The sequence below is a fragment of the Aulonocara stuartgranti genome, assembly GCF_965226115.1.
Source record: "Aulonocara stuartgranti genome assembly, chromosome: 8".
Taxonomy (NCBI): Eukaryota; Metazoa; Chordata; class Actinopteri; order Cichliformes; family Cichlidae; genus Aulonocara; species Aulonocara stuartgranti.
In genome coordinates this window covers 10,547,760-10,565,847 of record NC_138959.1, presented here as the reverse complement: position 1 = coordinate 10,565,847, position 18,088 = coordinate 10,547,760, and the positions used below count along the sequence as shown (strand labels likewise).

The following is an 18,088-nucleotide window of genomic DNA, read 5'->3' as shown; positions in this document are numbered from 1 at the left end:
AGTCATTTTCAGTCCAGTCCTGCTGCATAGCTACTTTTCAAAGAACGATTTGTAATTTTGTTATGCCACTTCACACTGACCTAAGCGTAAAAATGGCGCCTAACCCAAACGATGGGTCTGGACATGAGAGACAACTTGGCAAAGACCAATTTTAAATGGTATCTTTAGGCACTTTGTTGCTAGCAGCCTGTCACAAAAATACATCATTTGTTGACATTTCTTTAGTTCAGTCTATGAAAAATACCAATGATAACAGTTTGACAGGTCTAAAATTGTATTTTTGCACCAAGGAGGTGATTCCCAAAGAGCTATTAGCTGACAACTTGAAATATTTGAGTAAACTGGGCAAGTGGAAGACAAAAAAGAAGGGGTAAGACTGAGGAAAAGAGCTATCTACGGCAGATGGATGGTGTTGAAAAAGAATCTAGCAAAAGCCCTCCACAGGACCTGAGAGATGCATCTAGCCCTTCAGCTTAACCATCTATTGTTCACTGAAATCTCATCATAAATGGTCTCAGTGGAAGGGTGGCTGTCAAGAAGCCATTCTTAAGGAAGAGAAATGTGGAGGAAAGGCTGAGGTATGCCAAATTACACAAGAACTGAACTGAAAATCAGTGGCAGCAGAACTTATAGAACGATGAATACAAATTTGAACTTTTTTGCTTCAAATTGTCATCGGTATGTATGAAAGAAGACAGGAGAGAGGTACAACAGTGAGTGTCTGCAGCCATCTGTAAAACACTGTGGAGGCTCTGTCGTGGTTTGAGGCTGCGTTTCGGTCACTGTTTTTAGCTGATGGAATTATGAATGCAGAAAAGTGCTGTCAGATTTTGACAGAACAAAAAAGCCAACATCCAAAGAAGAGCTTTGAATGTCGTTCAAGAAGCCTGGAGGACTATTCCTGAAACTGCAAGAAAGCTTCCCTAAGAGTGTTAAGGGTGTGTAGAAGAATAAGGTGGTGTTGACTTTCTAGCTCATTATATTTGTACTAGAGATGGCACAATACCACTCTTTTATGTCCGATACCGATATGAATCTGATATAGTGTGTTTTTTAATCAATAAAACTGTTTTTTTTTTAATATCTTGCTGCATTTTGTATAAGTTCATACTCAAGTTTTAAAAAACAAGAGACTGAAGCTATTCTGTTATACCTGTATGCAAAAAATACACTGCACCCAAAATATTTCATAGTTCAGCAATACTGATCAATCTAATAAACGTAAACCTACTCCATCCTCCCTATTCTGGTATTTTACCAGAGTAAGCAACCTAACTAATAGGGTTGCAAACTCCCAGCAAAAAAAGAAAAAGAAAAAGGGAACCACCCACCCTCCACCTCATGATGTTTAATCGACGTAATCAACTTTAATTTGATGCAGTGTGAAAGAAAATGCAGAGAAATCAATTATTTTTCTACAATATTTAAATAGATTCAACATCTTTCTTCAACAGAACTGCAGACTGCACAGATCGTACCTTCCCAAAGGAAAAAGTACTATAGCTTACTAGGGTATATTAGACTTAATAGTTACTATATACAGTAATGGACTTCTATACATTTTACATCAGATTAAAACTTTGGGTGTAAGATTTAGATAATTATTTATTAAAAGCTCGACATTTTAAATGAGAATAAGAAAGAAAAGTATGTCTTAGGGCATGAACAGGGAAAAGGGGGCACAATCGGCCCCCCTGGCTAAACTTTGCTAAATCCGCCCCTGCACAGTTACCAGCCGTCAGCTACGTAGAAAAGGATCCTGGTGTAGAAAGTAATATTAAATAAATTCTAACAACAGCTTATCAAGGTTAAACGTGCTGCTGTTGTTCAGCCGCTGGTTTCCTCTTTCTGGCGCGAAGTGGGCGATAGACAAGCAAGAGAGAAAAGCCGATCAGCTGATCATTGATCATTGAAGTAGCAACAGGAGAAGGAGGGAGAGAGAGGCAGTCGCTCCATATATCGGTGATTAAGCTTAACGCTGGAATGCTTTACAAACATTCAGAGATGAACTTACACACTTGCTTTACTTCTCTCTGGGATAACTTTCTCGGAGATGAAATGCCGGATTGGTAGCAAGGCTCCAAATGCTCAACCAGACCGCTGACAGGTCTTGCGCGCCACAGCCGCTCTATACCTGATGCATACTGCTCCGACGTGCTACGGTTATGAGCTGAGTTATGCCATGTCGCAAGTTTTGTGAGGTGCTTTTTTTGATATTTAATGGATCGGATTACATTTTTTATTTCTCTCCGATATCCGATCCAGTAATTTAGGTCAGTATCGGTCCATCTCTAATTTTTACATTCTCTATTTTTCCCTTACATACTATATTTCCATTAATATTTGCACCTATTTCCCATTATCCTAGCAAAACGTAAAGGAATTACTGATGGCTCAAGACTTTCATCATCATGTATTTTTTTTTCTAGCTGTTCACCCGAATGACCACAATTCCCTTGAAATCTGAGCTTCTGTCAGGCCTCATAAGTTTGGACTGATATTCCATATTCTTTAACTTTATTATGTTTTTTTATTCCTCTGTTTTTAAGTGATGATATTATTCATGTGTTATGTACAGGGTCCCACCCAGTGGCACGTCCAAATCATCATGGAGAAGCTGCTGAGGACCGTTAACAGGACAATCATTTCTATGGGTCGCGATTCTCCTCATATCGTAAGTGTAATTCTCTGCTTGGATACCAGGCAGTATATCACGCTAAGCACGCAACTCTCGGTGTTTGATTTTTGTGGTTGTTTTTTTTTTTATACACATACATACACACAATTTTAGAGGCACATGTACCGCAACCAGATTGACTCCCACAGTCACGCAGCAACCACAGTTCCAATCCAAAAGTATCATTAAAGGTAAAGCCTACCTTGGCAGATTGCTTTCACACTCCCTCAGTCTAAGAGAGGCTTTGATCTGCTCATATCTTTCTCCAGCCGGTTGTTTTCGCGCCGGCGTGTCTGTGTGTGTTTTCCTTTTGCTTTGCTTGTGTGTCTTATCCTCACTTATTACTACACTTCTGGTGCTCTGTGCTGTAATCTAATCACTGTATCACCCCACCGTTGCCTTTAGCATTCATCTTCCCATCACTCTCTCAGCCAGAGCTTGGTAGCAATTAATGCACTTATCAGTCATCCTGTAAATATGTAGTCTGTCTGATGTGTGCGAATAAGGCTTCACCCATTTTCTTCAGTCCCAAACGCCAATTAGTACAACTGTATTTTTAGTCAGAAATGTGAACTTCTGTCTTGCTTGACTTGTTCTTTTTCTTCCTTTTGAATAATGTCTTTATTAGAGCTGCGTGTAGATGTGTTGTATCGTCTTTGAAAATTAGACTTTTTTTCATGATCGACATTCGTATTCTTACAGCTCTGTAAAATACAGCTTAGTGATGAGACATTTTCTTATGAGCCTATAGACATTTAGTAATGACAAATATTCACACCGCTTCCATCGGGGAGCACCAGGATTCACCATCACTTGTTTAAATGGAAGCTTTTATTACCAGTAACTGAGCCACGCCGGCAGAGGATGATTCCATAAAGCCCGGAGTCGCCACTGAGTGATCATCTAGTGTGTTTGTGTATGTGTGTGTTATATCATAGTGCTGTAATATGTCCACAGCCCCGACGCTTCATCTCCTGTGTTGGGTCTTTCTTTCTGGGTTGCAGCGAGGGATTTTTGCAGCAGAAATTCACTAACTGCTTCTTTTGTCTCTCTCTCTCTTCTAAAACTATTCCGGCTATGCACCAGCTAATCCCATAGATGGGAAGCCCTCCGTTGTGTAACAGATTGCTAAGCATGCATCACACTAAATAATGTCAAGCTAATGAAGCTGCGAGTTGAGCTAAGGCCGTCCCACTGGCCATTTTCTCCCAACCAGCTGCCTGGAGGGCGTCTAGGGCTCCCACTTACTCTCCCACTGTAGTTCTCTAGTCGATTCATTGTTATACCAGCTATTCAAATAGTGCGCTGTCCTGCCTAGCTCATAGTCAAACAGTTTTAAAAGTTAAATCTGAAGATGGATTTGATCTCTGTGGATGTTTTGTTAGAGCCTGGGTAAACTGAACAGCTCACCATCTCCTCACACCATTTCCTGTTTGTTGTTTTTCCACTGTAGTGGCAAGTTTCTAAAAGGCTGTCAGTATGAAGGCATATGCAGGCCTCCTTTTCACAGTATTACACGAAGTGCATCTATTTTGGTGTCCACCTGTGGGGTAGTTGAAACGGGTTTCTTTTTTCCAACAGCGAGTGCTGGCATGTGCTGTGGAAGACCGACCTCCTTTCTAGTTAATCAAAGTACTCTACCCACGACCTGTTTTGGCCCGTGTTGAAACGATCTACTCTGTATACATATGCTGCCACTGGCCTCTATTTTACTTTGCTCCTCGAACACAGCTCGGGTTTATTGTCCCTACCGACCCCGACCTTTTGTCAGCGGCTGCCTTTATAGCTAGCTAGCATCTGCACTTGACTGCCTTGACATTTTAAGCATCTGAATATGATTTTGCATCAATGTGCAGAGTGTCCTTTTACTCAGTGGGATTTAGAGGTTACATGAAAGCCTAAGGCTCTTTTACTCAAACACATTATACATTATATAGTACTTGGGACAGAAATTGCATTTGAACTAAGTCCCCAAATGATTATTTAATGATGAATAAGGTGGGCGTGAATTTTTAAAAGCTATGAGACCCAGTTAGTGCTGCTAGCAGTGTTGTTGCTTTCTAATCAGAGGGCTGTTGTTGCTGCCTCTGGGTACAGATGCCTACTCTGCAGGCAGCTTGCACGCTGCTGCTCACACAACACCGCATCCAACCACCGACCTTGTTCTTCTGAGTGGCAGCCTCTTACATTTAGATTTATGCATTAACGTTCTACTCTGTCTCCCGCCCGTCTCTCGTTCTCTTCCCTTTCTGCTCTCTCCTGGCAGCGGTGGACACAGAATGTTGATGAGAAAGCACGCAGTGACGACTTTGGGGGCGTTGGTTTTGTTGCGTGTTGTCACTGCAGTGCTACGCCTGTTAGCAACTTGGACACAGCATCATAGCATCATCTCGCAGGCTGTATCTTTGCATTCATGTCCACCCTCACACAGGTTGAAAGAAATCCTTGAATTGAATACATTTAGATTATGGCTGTAGCAGAAACATTTAGCCGCTTTCCGTGGAAAGCACCAGGTTCTCTCTTTATGCTCTTATTTCTTCTAGTTTAAGTTCCTGGATAGACGAGAATAGGAAGCCTTGCAGATAGACAGAAATAGGAAGCTGCAAATGTATTTAAAAAAAGAAAAGAAATCTATATTTTCCATGCAGCAAAACCACAGAATACAACTTTGTTGTATAAATGTGTTACGTTAGATTTTACTAGTTTTTGCATAATTTTGTTATGGTTTAGGAAATACCTAAATATGCTTGCTGACAGAATTGATTAAAAGACTTGAGTACATATTTGACAGCTAGGTTTCCCATGATGTTGTCAAGAAAAAAAAAAAAACCCACTGCTGAACTTTTTTGTGGACTCAAGTTCTCAAGACTACTCAAAACATGTTGTAGTGATACTTCGCTGCAGTGCTCCACAGTTATCCTCATGATTTTCCTGCAGTGTGCAGAGGGAACGAACTGGAAAGCTGCAGGGGAAGGACTCTATGTTATTGATTGACAGTATGGGGCTGACCAGCTATAGGGCTAGAGCTTTTTTCCTTTGCTGCGTGCACTCACTGACTTGATAGTGTAAATTGCGACACGGTCATTCCAGGTATGCGTGTCTAGTTCAGAATCTGGTATTGCACATTCGCTTTATCTCTGTGTTTGGATATTTTTCTGTTCAAATATTTTTCTTAGCACCTCCTTGCATCTACCGCTCTGTCTCCTCTCCTCTCTCTTTTTTCTGCTGGCCAGACTACTGCAGAGCTCTTACAGAAAAGAAGCATAGTGAGATATGGCACTGCATCATAATGCCTCAAACATGCACTTATCACTCGCTACACCTCGCGTCTCCTCACCTGTTTTGAAGCTTCGACTGCGCATCCCTTTGGGTTTATTGAGCCTGCAACAAACCATGTTGTGATGTGTTGTGATTGTCAGGACTGTATAAACCGCTGGGACTTCTTTGCTGTTTGTCACCTTAAGACCACAGAAGACTTTTAAGTAAGAATGCAAAATGTTAAACTGCAGTAGGTGTCGTGTTTGCGCTCTCAGTTCTTGGGCATACGCAGTCACTCATCAAGCCCGGTGGAGTCGGCCAGGCTGTGGCTAGCGCTGACCTTCAGCAGCGTTACTTCATGCATCAGTGTGAGGGTGACTGTGCATCTGTGGGGGTTTTGCTCAGAGCTTTGTTGCTGGTTTACCTCATGTTTGCACTTCAAGACTTGTTTGTACTAACATGAGGCAGGTGCAGGTGCAGATGCATGAGCACACGGACATGCCCGAAAACAAAATCTGTATTAGAGTGAGGATGGTAAGGGCAAAGACTGGTTCCCAAGCAGGTTGGCTGTGCACAAAACACTGCTGCTTACCCTTCTGCTGTATTCTCCTCTCGCCTCAGCCCACCATAGTACATTAAAGAGATGTATGATTTCAGCCTTATCTTGTACCAAGTGTTCTGGTCAGATACTGATGTTAAATTTGACAGTTGAGATACCGATCTGTTTTTGTTATTCTTTATTCGTCCAAGAATAAAACTAAGTAAATTTACATGATATATTAAAAAAGGGTAGCTGCACTGTTTTAAAGAGTTTGAAATCTTAATCAGGGTTTCTTTAGCAAACTTAAAGTTGATCCAACACAATAGATAAGACACCAACCCTCACTTGTAGATTTGCCCGCATGTTAAAGTCGGTCAACAAGGCCAATACTGTTACTTTATCAACACTGGTCAGTACTGGTCAGTCCACTGTTGATATCAGTGCGTTAGCGAAGAATTTTCCACAGCAGTGCAGTCAGAAATTGGTTTTCACAGGGATTGTTCATCTAAATTACAAAACACATTTCCCCACTAAACCCTGGTACTAGCAACCAATGTGCTAATACCTAGCTAATACTAGGTATTAGCTATGCAGATTGGTTGCTTAGGATATGAGTGCTGCTTTATTCAAAATTTGAGTTGTTCAAAAGTACTGCATCTTTCTAGATGCTGTGATCTAATTTCACAGTGCAGACCCATCAAGCCTGGGCAAACCTATTCCAAAGCATCTGCTAAAAGTTAGGGAAACTAATCCTTTACTTATAATGTGACTGAAGAAGGTAGGAAAAAAAGTATCATTGTGCTTATAGCTCCACAAATTAAACTCGGTCCAGATCAGATTTCGAGAGCTTTGTCGATGTCTTTTTTTTATTTCTTTTTTTTTTCTTCATATTTTGCATATTAAATATCTTTATTTTTGTCTTTTTAAAAAAACTGTATAAAAGACACAGTATTGCACATAATAAATCAATTGCACTTCTTTAAGATACAGATAAACATCTAGTTCTCTCTTGATGCTACAGTATAACTACTGAAAGAAACCAACCTAGCATATACAAGAGTGAAGTTGTGAAATATATGTAACTAACAAAATGCAGCATGTTGGAGCTTGTGAAGGTCAAGCCAGTGATAGCTAGTAGTTTGCTGGATATTGTTGTTGTACATTTTTTATGTCCTTGAAACCACTTTGGCATATTTCCTGTCTTCTAGGGCAGTGGTTGTGTCTTTTAGAGTGATCAGCTATTACGTTTTTGTTTTTTCTCTTTAGATATTGGCTGTTATCCCACACTTGAAATGTTTTTAGCACTATTTGATATTGTGTAATATATATTTACATACAGTGATGTGAGTAAGTAAGAACATCCCATGGAAACTGATTACTTGTTTAAATATCTGGACCAGCACACACTAGATCCTCTTTGAATTGAAATGGCTCCTACAGATAAAGGTAGTATACTTAAAGAACATGATAACCACAACCACATATTGTAAAAGGCTTTTCTCTTCAAAAATGTTCTCTCTACTGTTGTGGCCAAACAGCTCTCTTGACATATCTCTCATGCATGTCATGATTGTAGACATGAGCACTTCAACGCTGCAAGAGTTAAAATTTAGTGGTTCTCATAGACTGCTCAGAGATTGTTGCTTTGTGGCACCTTAATCAACATACCCTCACAAAGCCTGTGTAGGGTCTAATCACTGACAACAAACCCGGAAGCCCAAATTGTTTTGGTGTGTTAATAGAAAGTAAATTCGACCGATTTGCACTTGGGTGTGTGCATGTATGTTTCTGTTTCTTTTTTAAAAATTTCAGATTAGCACCTTTGTTAATGAGCACTATTTCAAAGAGGATAAAATGTTTGTCCGTCCATATCCGTCCAAAAACGAATCATTCTTATCGGATGTTCTCACTTTTTCACATGAAGGTGTAGTAAATGTTTTGGCTGTACGTAATTGTTGAACCCGCTGTGGAGTTACTGCACATGGTTTTTACTTTACAGTCAAATAGATGCAAAGCAATGAGCAGGAACTAATTATAACAATAATAAAGGGAAAGGGGGGGGGGATTTTGTCAATCTCATTAAAAATTGTTTTAAAAGCTAGAAAATATCCTGCAAAGTTCAAAGGTTGTAAAAAGCATGCAAGGCTATAAGCCTGCCACCCTGCACTGTAGAAGCCCTGGTTGTGATCAGAAGTGGCACATTCAGTTTCTCTGGCTTGGTTTCAGTAGCTATTGGGCGACCGTGGCTCAGGGGGTTGGGAATCGCATCTGTAACCGGAAGGTCGCCGGTTCGATCCCTGGGCTCTCTGTCCTGGTCGTTGTGTCCCTGGGCAAGACACTTTACCCTACTTGCCTACTGGTGTTGGCCAGAGGGGCCGATGGCGCGATATGGCAGCCTCGCTTCTGTCAGTCTGCCCCAGGGCAGCTGTGGCTACAACTGTAGCTTGCCTCCACCAGTGTATGAATGTGAGAGTGAATGAATAGTGGTATTGTAAAGCGCTTTGGGTGCCTTGAAAAGCGCTATATAAATCCAATCCATTATTATCATTATTATTATTATTATTATTATTATTATTATTATTATTATAGTAGCTGATACAGGATACTGCAGCAATACAATCAAAGCTATCCTCTGATACCCTTCGCGTGTGCTGAAAACCAACTGTTTATTATAGTTGGTTTCGTAACAGTTTTCTCTGTGTGTCTATGCTTTTATACCAATGAATGGGTTTTTGTCTTTTCTTGGTGTTTAATGACCATATGCATACGTGAGGTTAGTACGAACTTTGCGATGCATGGAAACGAGTTGAGAATTGTAAAATGATCGACTTCCTTTTGCACTGTAGTGTTTGAACTGCACAGCTCCCGTCACTGCAGCTCAAATAAATACATTTTGCTAAATCTTAAAGTGAATGTATATAGATATATTTATATAGAAAAAAGTACATGGATGTTTAACTTTGCAAATATTAAGAAAATAAGTGTTCTTTCTTCTTTTGTTTTGTTTTGTTTTTTTTCTTCAAAGTCAGTGGATTCAAGGAGACATTTTAGCGATGGATAAAAAGTTGACTGTAGAACTCCAATAAACATCTCTGATATTTTGTCCTTTAGGTCTCTTCTTTATATAGATATGAAAGTCTTCACTCTGCATGGTTAGTAGACAATCTACATATGTGAGTTATTACTCAAAATAGGTCTTTTTAATTATTCTGGAGAAAATGTATCCTGAACAGTTCTAATTGTGCTTTGCAGTACAGTGATATGCTGTTTATGGAGGCCTCAGAGCATTATGGTTGATCTGCCAACCTCTCCTGGAGGCTGGGAAGAAAGTCCCAACTGATGAATGGAAATGTGAAGGGCACAGAACCATTACAGAACAGAACCCCGTTGACGTCAGCTAGAAGAAGAAAAAATATATATGCAAATAGACATCGGGAAATCAAATTCATCTTCTCACCTTGCCGATCTCCAAATATGTTTCCTTGGTGTAATTTCACACCCTGTTTGAAGAAATTAGTTCAAAATAACTCAGAATCCATTTTTGGTAAGCATGACATTTTGAATTTTCCGTGGGATCCACACTCGTGTCTCATTAAACATCCTGTCATCTCAGAAAAGGGTTCGGTATCCAGTCAAGGTCTCCATTAATACCAGGTCTACATCCAAATAGATATAAAAGAAGTTGATGAATAAACCAAACAAAAGCGGATGATCGGATGGACACTTAAATCCTGTGCACGGTGGTGGAGGGGAACATGGTTTTTTGTTGTCACAGGAACCAAAGTTTCCAGCGAGCGTGTTTCTTGGAGTCAGCTTTGGACTTGCGTTTTGGGGTGGAGGTGAAGGCCTCCTGAGGGTAAGGCAGGGGGGGAAAGTGGGTGTCCTCTGTTGGGAAAAGCCTCTTCATCAGTGGTTGTAGCTTGTCCTCCTGTTGTTTGAAATCCAGTTCAACACTGCAGCGAACAAAGACAGAAAGGTGTTAGCTTAAATGACTGCCAGTTGCTGGCTTGCTATTAACAACATTGTCTCCAGGGCATTTAATTCCAATTTAAACAGTCATTTACGTTGGGACGGACTGAATGAGTTTTTTGATGAATCAAAATGGGACAATTATTTTTTTGAGATTTCATCAACAAAGCATCCTGTGGGCTGAAGTGGATGGAGACCAGCTGAATACTTATTAGCACACAGTTATAAACCATGGCATAGGTAACATGTACATGTGGGAAGGCACCATAAAAGCTTGAAGGTTTGCAGCCCCACACATTCATATGTGTGAGTAGCTCAGCTACTCGGCTACTCAGTACATTACGGAGTTCTTCTATTAAGACAAACTATTATGAATGTATTAAATACAGTCCAGACATGTCCCTCATTGAGGACATTGCATGCATTAAGATGCAAAGACTATGAAAAGGGAGGCCTTGAAGTGCTGAGCAGCTGTAAGTGGATCAAGAAAGAATGGGGGGGGAAAATTAAAACGACATCAAATGCTTATAGAGTTTTAAAAAGAAGAGGTGATGAATTATCCAGCTTTTTTTAAATGTGTCAAAGTAAAAGTGAGCATGTGTTTCTCAATATTAAAATAATCAGAAGAAATGATAAATAAATGGTCTGACAGACTTTGAAAGCTTTGTCTTCTATTATAATTTAAATTTGAATCAAAATTGCAACAGTTTTGGATACAGATTTGTAGAAAGCTCCTTTTTGTGCCCATTTACGCCCATTGCTTGATTCTTTTACTGTAGCCCAAATCTTCATTTTCTAGGACACAATTGCCAAATTAATCATAATGAATGAATTGCAGGGAAAGAATGATAAGTGTGGCAGTTTTATCATATTATCGTTGAAATGAATACCATGTAAATGGGATTTTATTACCCAAGTCGTATAGTTCATTTCTTATAATTCATTAATATTAGAGTGCTGGCTTTTATTTAATGCCTTTTATTGTTTATATTCTTCTTTTATCATCTTTGAAACCAGGGTTGAGGTTTGCCCTTAGTGCTTCTTTTAATCTTGACATTTTTTGGCTGTTGCATTCCCCCGACAACCATATTAAGCATCAAAGTTATGGCCTGTACTCACTTGACCCCTGCGCAGGCATCTGTCACAGCACTGCTCAGCCTGGTAAAGCGACCTACATTTCCTGGTTGCTTCATCTTTATTTCCCAGTAAAACCTCCAAATTTAGACATTTCTTGATTGCATCTGGCTGCTCATTTTGGCCCACTGCTTTTTCTTTTTCTGTCTTTCTTTTGTTATTTGCCTTCTCATTGTGAATCATAGAGCGACAGGGAAGTCCATTAGTGTTTTTCCCACTCTCAGTTCAGTCTCTGGTGTTGATGTTGAACTGAAGATCATTTGTTTAGCTGGACCTCAGATGAGAGCCTTCGTATTGATGTGAGGATGTCACTTTGTTTTATGTCGCTTCAATCCATGCTCAGTATTACAATACCAGAAAAAAATAGTGCTTATAACGAATGCGTTAATTTTTTGTTTTTTTTCTTGTCCTTGTTGGTTCACTCTGTATTTACTCAGGGTTCAAGGGTATTTATCTGGACCAAGCGTCATTGTAATCCCATACTTGCAAACTGACTGCTAGGTGCTGCAAAGTGAAACTCAGATTACTTCCTCAGCTGTGCTTTAATCTGCTAAAGCCTTCGTCAGCCACTACATAAGTCAGGCTGGTGGCAAATCTGATAGACAGACTTGCATAATAGCAGCAGGCTGCCTGCTCAGATTTAATTACAATGCATCTGTTGGGATTTAAGACTTGAAGCGATACATAGTTAGATCATTATTAGTATTCAAGGGGAATTGCAATTGCACATTATTGGCCGTATAGACTCTGAAAGTGCAGTCAAATAGTAATAAGTTCTTAAATCAAGTCTCTGTAGTAAAGTGACATTTGTGGGGAGTTTTTTTTATGAGGAGACATTCATGTGGAAATTTCTGACACATTTGAAAAAACAGTTAATCACCATTTAAACAATACATATATATCTATAGGCAATATATTTTAGCAAAAAAAAGAGAAAAGAAAAAGCCTCTGTTATACAAAATGTAACGTTTAACAATATTGAACATTTAAGCAAAACCTACTTTTAAAAAATGTAGTCATTTTGGGCCAATATGTGTTTGACATGATCTGAAAAAAGCTTTTGAGCAGAAAAACAGACAAGAACCTTTATGTGATCTGTGATTCCTGGTAGTACAAATGTTCTGGGTTGTGGTTATGAAAAGGAAATGAAGGTTAGTGGAATGGAGAAGTCAAAAAACAGCTAAAATTTCATGAACGTGTTATGGAGAGATTTGAAACAGATAAGAAAATTCTTGCACATTTTGCAAATAAAGGAATTTGGAATGCAAGGATGGGAGATCTTTCAGCAGACTGATGTTTGACACTGGTGGACCGTAGTGCAGAATGCATTTAACTTCTGTCTGGTGTACTGTTTTCCAGACCTGCATCACATCTATTCAGTTCAATTTCAATTTTATTTGTATTGCACCAAACCACAACAACAGTCCCCTCAAGGCACTTTATATTGATATGCATTTTTTGAATGAAATATAAGAAAAAATCTTTCCTTAGCGTGCTCCTCAAGTTCACCAACTTTATCTGTCAACACAGTTTCACAGTTTCAATGAGGAATTTACTTGTCCACACAAAAGAGTCAAACATTTCCTTTGCATGTCATTATTTTCTCCAATAATTGCAAATATGAGCAACTCAAGTGAAGCAGACACTCAGAATTATATAATTCTTTGACTTTAGGCTTTTATATAAAAGGGAAAGCGCAGCCACTTTGATCAATAAATCACTGGCTGCTAATTACACTGGTAAAAATCTATATCCGTGTTTCTGTGTGAAATTAGTGGAAGTTTGTGTGCACAAATGATTACATGTGGAAACAGCTCCGTGTTGCAAGCAAATGCACTGGGGATACGTTTAAAGAAGGAGCGCATATATTTAAAATCATTTAAACTGTCTTATGAACAAATTTACTCAAAAGGTCAGATCAATCCATGTTCGCAACCTTTGGATTTATTCAGATTTGTGGATAAACAGCTAAAAGGCGAGCTGAATCATATGCAGTTCTTTGTTTTGCTCTGAGCCTTTATTAAAAAACACAAAACAAAAAGAAAGAAAAAAACGTGCAGGACCTGAACTAAATGTTTAGACCAGGACATAAAAAGACTGTTTCTTGTTTGGCTCACAATTACTTTTCGATGCTCAGATTTTATCCCTGAGGGATTTTATTCATCTCTGTAAAATCTCCAAAAAGATTTTGTGCTTTGAACACATAGAAAAAGTACAACAGCACGTGCCTTGATATTATTTTAGCAAGATTACACCTGCACACATTGTTTGAACTTTTCCATGTCTGTCATACAGTTGGCCCAGAGCTTCAAAGTTGGCAGGTACCATTTAAAGAGTCCTCCTTCGAGGCCTCTTGGGCCTCAAATGGCTAGACCAGAGTAGATTTTAAAGTTTGCCAAGAATATTTCCTATATATGAATTTTAAGTGGTCATAACAGTTGTTTTATATTCATTCTGAAAAATTTGATTTTTATCCATTCATAAAAATAGTTCCCAAATGTAGTTCACTTTGTCAAACTCTGACATGCATATAAAACAAGATGCATAGGCCACTAAATTAACAGGCTCTTGCAGCTCAGATAGAAGTGGCATAGATGTAATAAACGTGGGGGTGACACCGATGAAGCAAAATGTTGAGCATTTCCCTGCATGCTTTGCACGTCTTTAAAAACCTTTAGTTATTGCTGCGATAAAGGCACAGCAAAACAGATCTCCTTGGAGTTTTAAGGGAAGGGGGTGCTCTAGCTCAATGCTGTGTCATTTTCTGTGGATAAGTTTCTCCTTCTACACATACACATAATCATGCACATACACACATATACAGCAGCAGTGATAGGATTTTCCTTGCTCTTCAGCGTAAGCCTCTAATACTGCTGAGGCGGTTGTTGCTTCACATCCATGGCTACAGGTGATAGTCCTACATGGACATGTAGCCATTTAACCTGATTAAAATGCCGATTATTATGCTGTATTGTTGGTACAATAATAAGAGTTAATTAATGCTCTTTATGGACACTGTACATTACATGTTGCACAGATCAAGATACTTATGTGCAGCAATCTTTGCTTTGTACAGCTGTTTCCATCTGGTTAAAGGTTGTGCTTCTAAATTCTAAACTTTAACACATGTAAATTGTTAAAATAATCAATCAAGTAATCCATGAAAGCCAAATGCTCAGGTTTCAGATTTTTCTCTATTCTGGCTCTCTATGATGTCGTAGAACGGGGACGACCAGGTTGGGCAAGGTCATTTCAGCCCCACCACTCTGGCTGTAACCTGCCCCCTCTGAAAAACTATTCTTGTAGACCCCAAGAATAAAGAATCAAGTTGGAAATGACCATAATAAGTCAACCTTAAATTCCAGTTTCAGTCACATATTAAATAATCTAAATGCAGACTATATCTAAAACGGCGGTCCCCAACCTTTTTTGCGCCACAGAACAGTTTAATGTCAGGCGGTATTTTCACGGACTGGCCTTTAAGGTGTCGCAGATAAATACAACAAAATAAACTGATACGACCAAGACAAAAACTGTGGTGTTTTGTAAATAAAATAGTAAACGTGAATTCACTGTGTAATTGTGTAACTTTATTAGCAGCGTCCTCCTGAAATGCGCCAACAACATTGTGAGTAACATCCTCCTCTCTGCCAATTAATGCTCTCTGTCGCTATGGTAACATGTAAATATTTAAAATTCATAACACACTGGAAAAGACCAAGGGAAACCGAGTAAATGATAAAAACCCTGAAAACCATAAATTTCACACACAAACCTCAACTCTCGTGGCCCGGTACCAGACGACTAACGGACCAGTACCTGTCTGTGGCCCGGGTATTGGGGACCGCTGATTTAAAAAGTCTTTATAGTAGGGTTGGGTGATTCCATCCTCTCGTCCCCCTGTGGCATCGCTATTGGATGGCAGAGGAGGTTAAAGCACACCCATTGTGGTGGCTCTATTCATCTTCCATAATAACAATATGTGGCCACAGGGCAAAAAACCTCCAAATGAGCTAAAGTGGAACATCTACATTGGGAGTTTTTTCATCCAGTAAGAAGAAACGTTTATAAGTTGACTTAAAACACTGATTGATTTAGCTTTATCGTAATTAGTTAACCTAATGGACAGGTATCAGTTGAACAGCTAAAAGAGTATTAACAGACTTTAATACTGAGACGAGACAGGAAGTTTAGGAGACGAATACGTGTCTCTGCACTTTACAGTCTCAACGGTCACATTTGCACACATTTAAAAATCAAACCAGCAGTCACAGATATCCTGCTGTTGTCTCTCTTTTGATGATGACGATAGATCAGTGTAACCTCTCCACACAGACGCACATTAACTTCAAAGCTTGTAGAAGTCCGTGCGTGAATTGTGGATGCGTAGCCACGCACGCCCAAGTAAGTCTGGGTTGCAAGTTCCTGTTATATGTGGAAGTGCAACCAGAAACTATAATGAGGAAGATTCAGTTTATTATACACCTCATAATAATTATATCAGTTTATTGCGTCAGTGGAGAAAAAGCACAAAAATCGCCCTGATCTACGAGCCGTCGTCAGTAGTTTTGACCATCACCATCCATAGACACAACACTACTTTATAAGTCTGTAGTCTTCTGATTTGACTGTGAACCTCATTGGAAGCTGAAACTAAATGAATGATCTTTGTTAGAAAACACCCCCAACCACCCTGGACACTACCCAGTCGAACTTAAATGCTGTGAACGTGATTTTTATTTTTATTTTTAAAAAGAGGAGCGTTTGCACTGATGTATAAAGTCACATGATGCAGTACCAGTTGACAATATCAGCATAGAAACTAACAATGCTGTACTCAACATAGCTTATGAAGTGTTTTCATTCCTTTTCAAGCCTGATATTTTTTAAATATTTCGTTTTTAAAGTTGAGTAATACACGTAGTAAATGTAATGTAATCAGACTAATCCCCACAAACAGCATACATATTTGAACAATCAAAAGTTTCTGGTTAGTCATCCTTGTAGCTGTGTGTTGTTACTTAGCCTTTGTGTGAAACTGAATCTGCGCAGCTCTCAGGAGCCAGGCGAATCATACAAAGTAGATGTAAAGTGCCCCGTGGCTTGGGAACAGCATAGCAAGGAAAATTAAATGTCACTGAAAAGAGAAAAAAAAATCAGCATAACTTCATTTGGGAAAAAAAAGAGAGAAAAAAAAAGATAATCATCTCATCTTTGAAACCTACTCAAAAGGCCTTGTAATGAAAGATTTATTAGTCTCTACCCAGCCCAGTTATCAGCATTGCCTTATAAAAGTGTCACGGGCCCCCATGCGTCACTCCGCATTTGGACTTTTTGCTGAAAGCAAAAAGTGAGACGTTGTTGGCATTTACTGTCCCCTATCTGCCACTCCCTGGAGGGGGTTGTTGGATCAGAACAAATTGAAGAAAGCACTTCGGACCTTGTCAGTCTTTAACCTCTGTCCCTCACTTGTTCCTCCTCTATCTTTGTCTTCCTCTCTTACTCCCATTCCTTCCTCTCTACAGTGTGTGTTATATATATATATATATATATATATATATATATATATATATATATATATATATATATATATATATATATATATATATATATATATATATATTAGAAAAAGAATTTTGTCCAATTCCACGTACAATACATAATCTCTCATTTTAACTTATTCGTTGTTATACAAACCTCTCACCTGCCCTTTATCCGTCTGGGTCTTTATCTCTCGTTGTCTCTTTCATCCCCTCGCTCTTACACATTCTCACTCTGCCTTTCTTTTTGTTCCCCTTATCTTTTCTGGGTGTGAATGTGCTCTTCTTGACTGTCCTCACTGTCCCTCCACACTATCTGTCATACCGAGGATCACTCTTGTAGCTATGGTAACCGGCTTACCACCATGTTGGAAAACATCATTATGCTTGCAGAAAAAGAGATATCTTCCCCCAGCACTGCTGTGCGGTAGGACAGCCTCGCTGCTCAGTAATTTCCATATGTTCTAATGTAATCAGCTCTTCAGCCTTTAGCGACGCTTAATTGATTTTCATAGCCTCGCACAATAGATTGGATATTTGTCCTCCTTTTAAAAGCCCATTCCTTTGTTGATTTTTTTTTTTTTTGCTATCTTATTGCACTGCACAGTGTTATTCAAAGAATGTTTTACCATCAGATAGTCAGTTTAATGATCACTTGTAATGCTCTGCTTCAGAATTAATCGCAGGACTCGGAAGCTAATGAGAAAATTTAACTGTTGGGGAATATTTGTAGTCTGTTGTTAACAATGTAACTCAGTGATGGGGACCTCCCAAATCGACTTCCTTAATCACAACCACTTAAATCTATCTCTGTTTTTGATCAGCACATTAACCCATATAAAAGCAATGTGAGGAAAATGAGATTACAGGGTTTTTGCGTCGAGAAGCATCAGCGGAATGCATTTCGAATCCCGACTTTTCCGCACCATCCTGTCCATTGATGTCTTTTTATCCAGCTTCTTTCTGTGT

The 18,088-nt window shown here is 39.2% G+C and overlaps 2 protein-coding genes across 7 annotated transcripts in view; one reads left to right on the top strand and one right to left on the bottom strand.

The window, feature by feature from the left end:
• dock1 (dedicator of cytokinesis 1) overlaps nucleotides 1-18,088 on the top strand; it is a 198,034-nt gene that overhangs the window by 83,188 nt on the left and 96,758 nt on the right. For both annotated transcript variants that reach the window (XM_082543129.1, XM_082543130.1), the window contains exon 27: nucleotides 2,579-2,674. In XM_082543129.1, the coding sequence (XP_082399255.1) occupies nucleotides 2,579-2,674 (96 nt within the window). The remainder of the gene's footprint in view (nucleotides 1-2,578; nucleotides 2,675-18,088) is intronic.
• The window catches only part of insyn2a (inhibitory synaptic factor 2A), a 34,762-nt gene continuing 23,978 nt past the window's right edge, over nucleotides 7,305-18,088 (bottom strand). For 4 of the 5 annotated variants that reach the window (XM_082543143.1, XM_082543144.1, XM_082543142.1 and 1 more), the window contains exon 4: nucleotides 7,305-10,429. In XM_082543143.1, the coding sequence (XP_082399269.1) occupies nucleotides 10,246-10,429 (184 nt within the window). In that variant the 3' untranslated portion in view covers nucleotides 7,305-10,245. Of the gene's footprint in view, nucleotides 10,430-15,018; nucleotides 16,717-18,088 lie in introns of those variants that run through there. The other variant, XM_082543147.1, reaches the window with a different exon arrangement.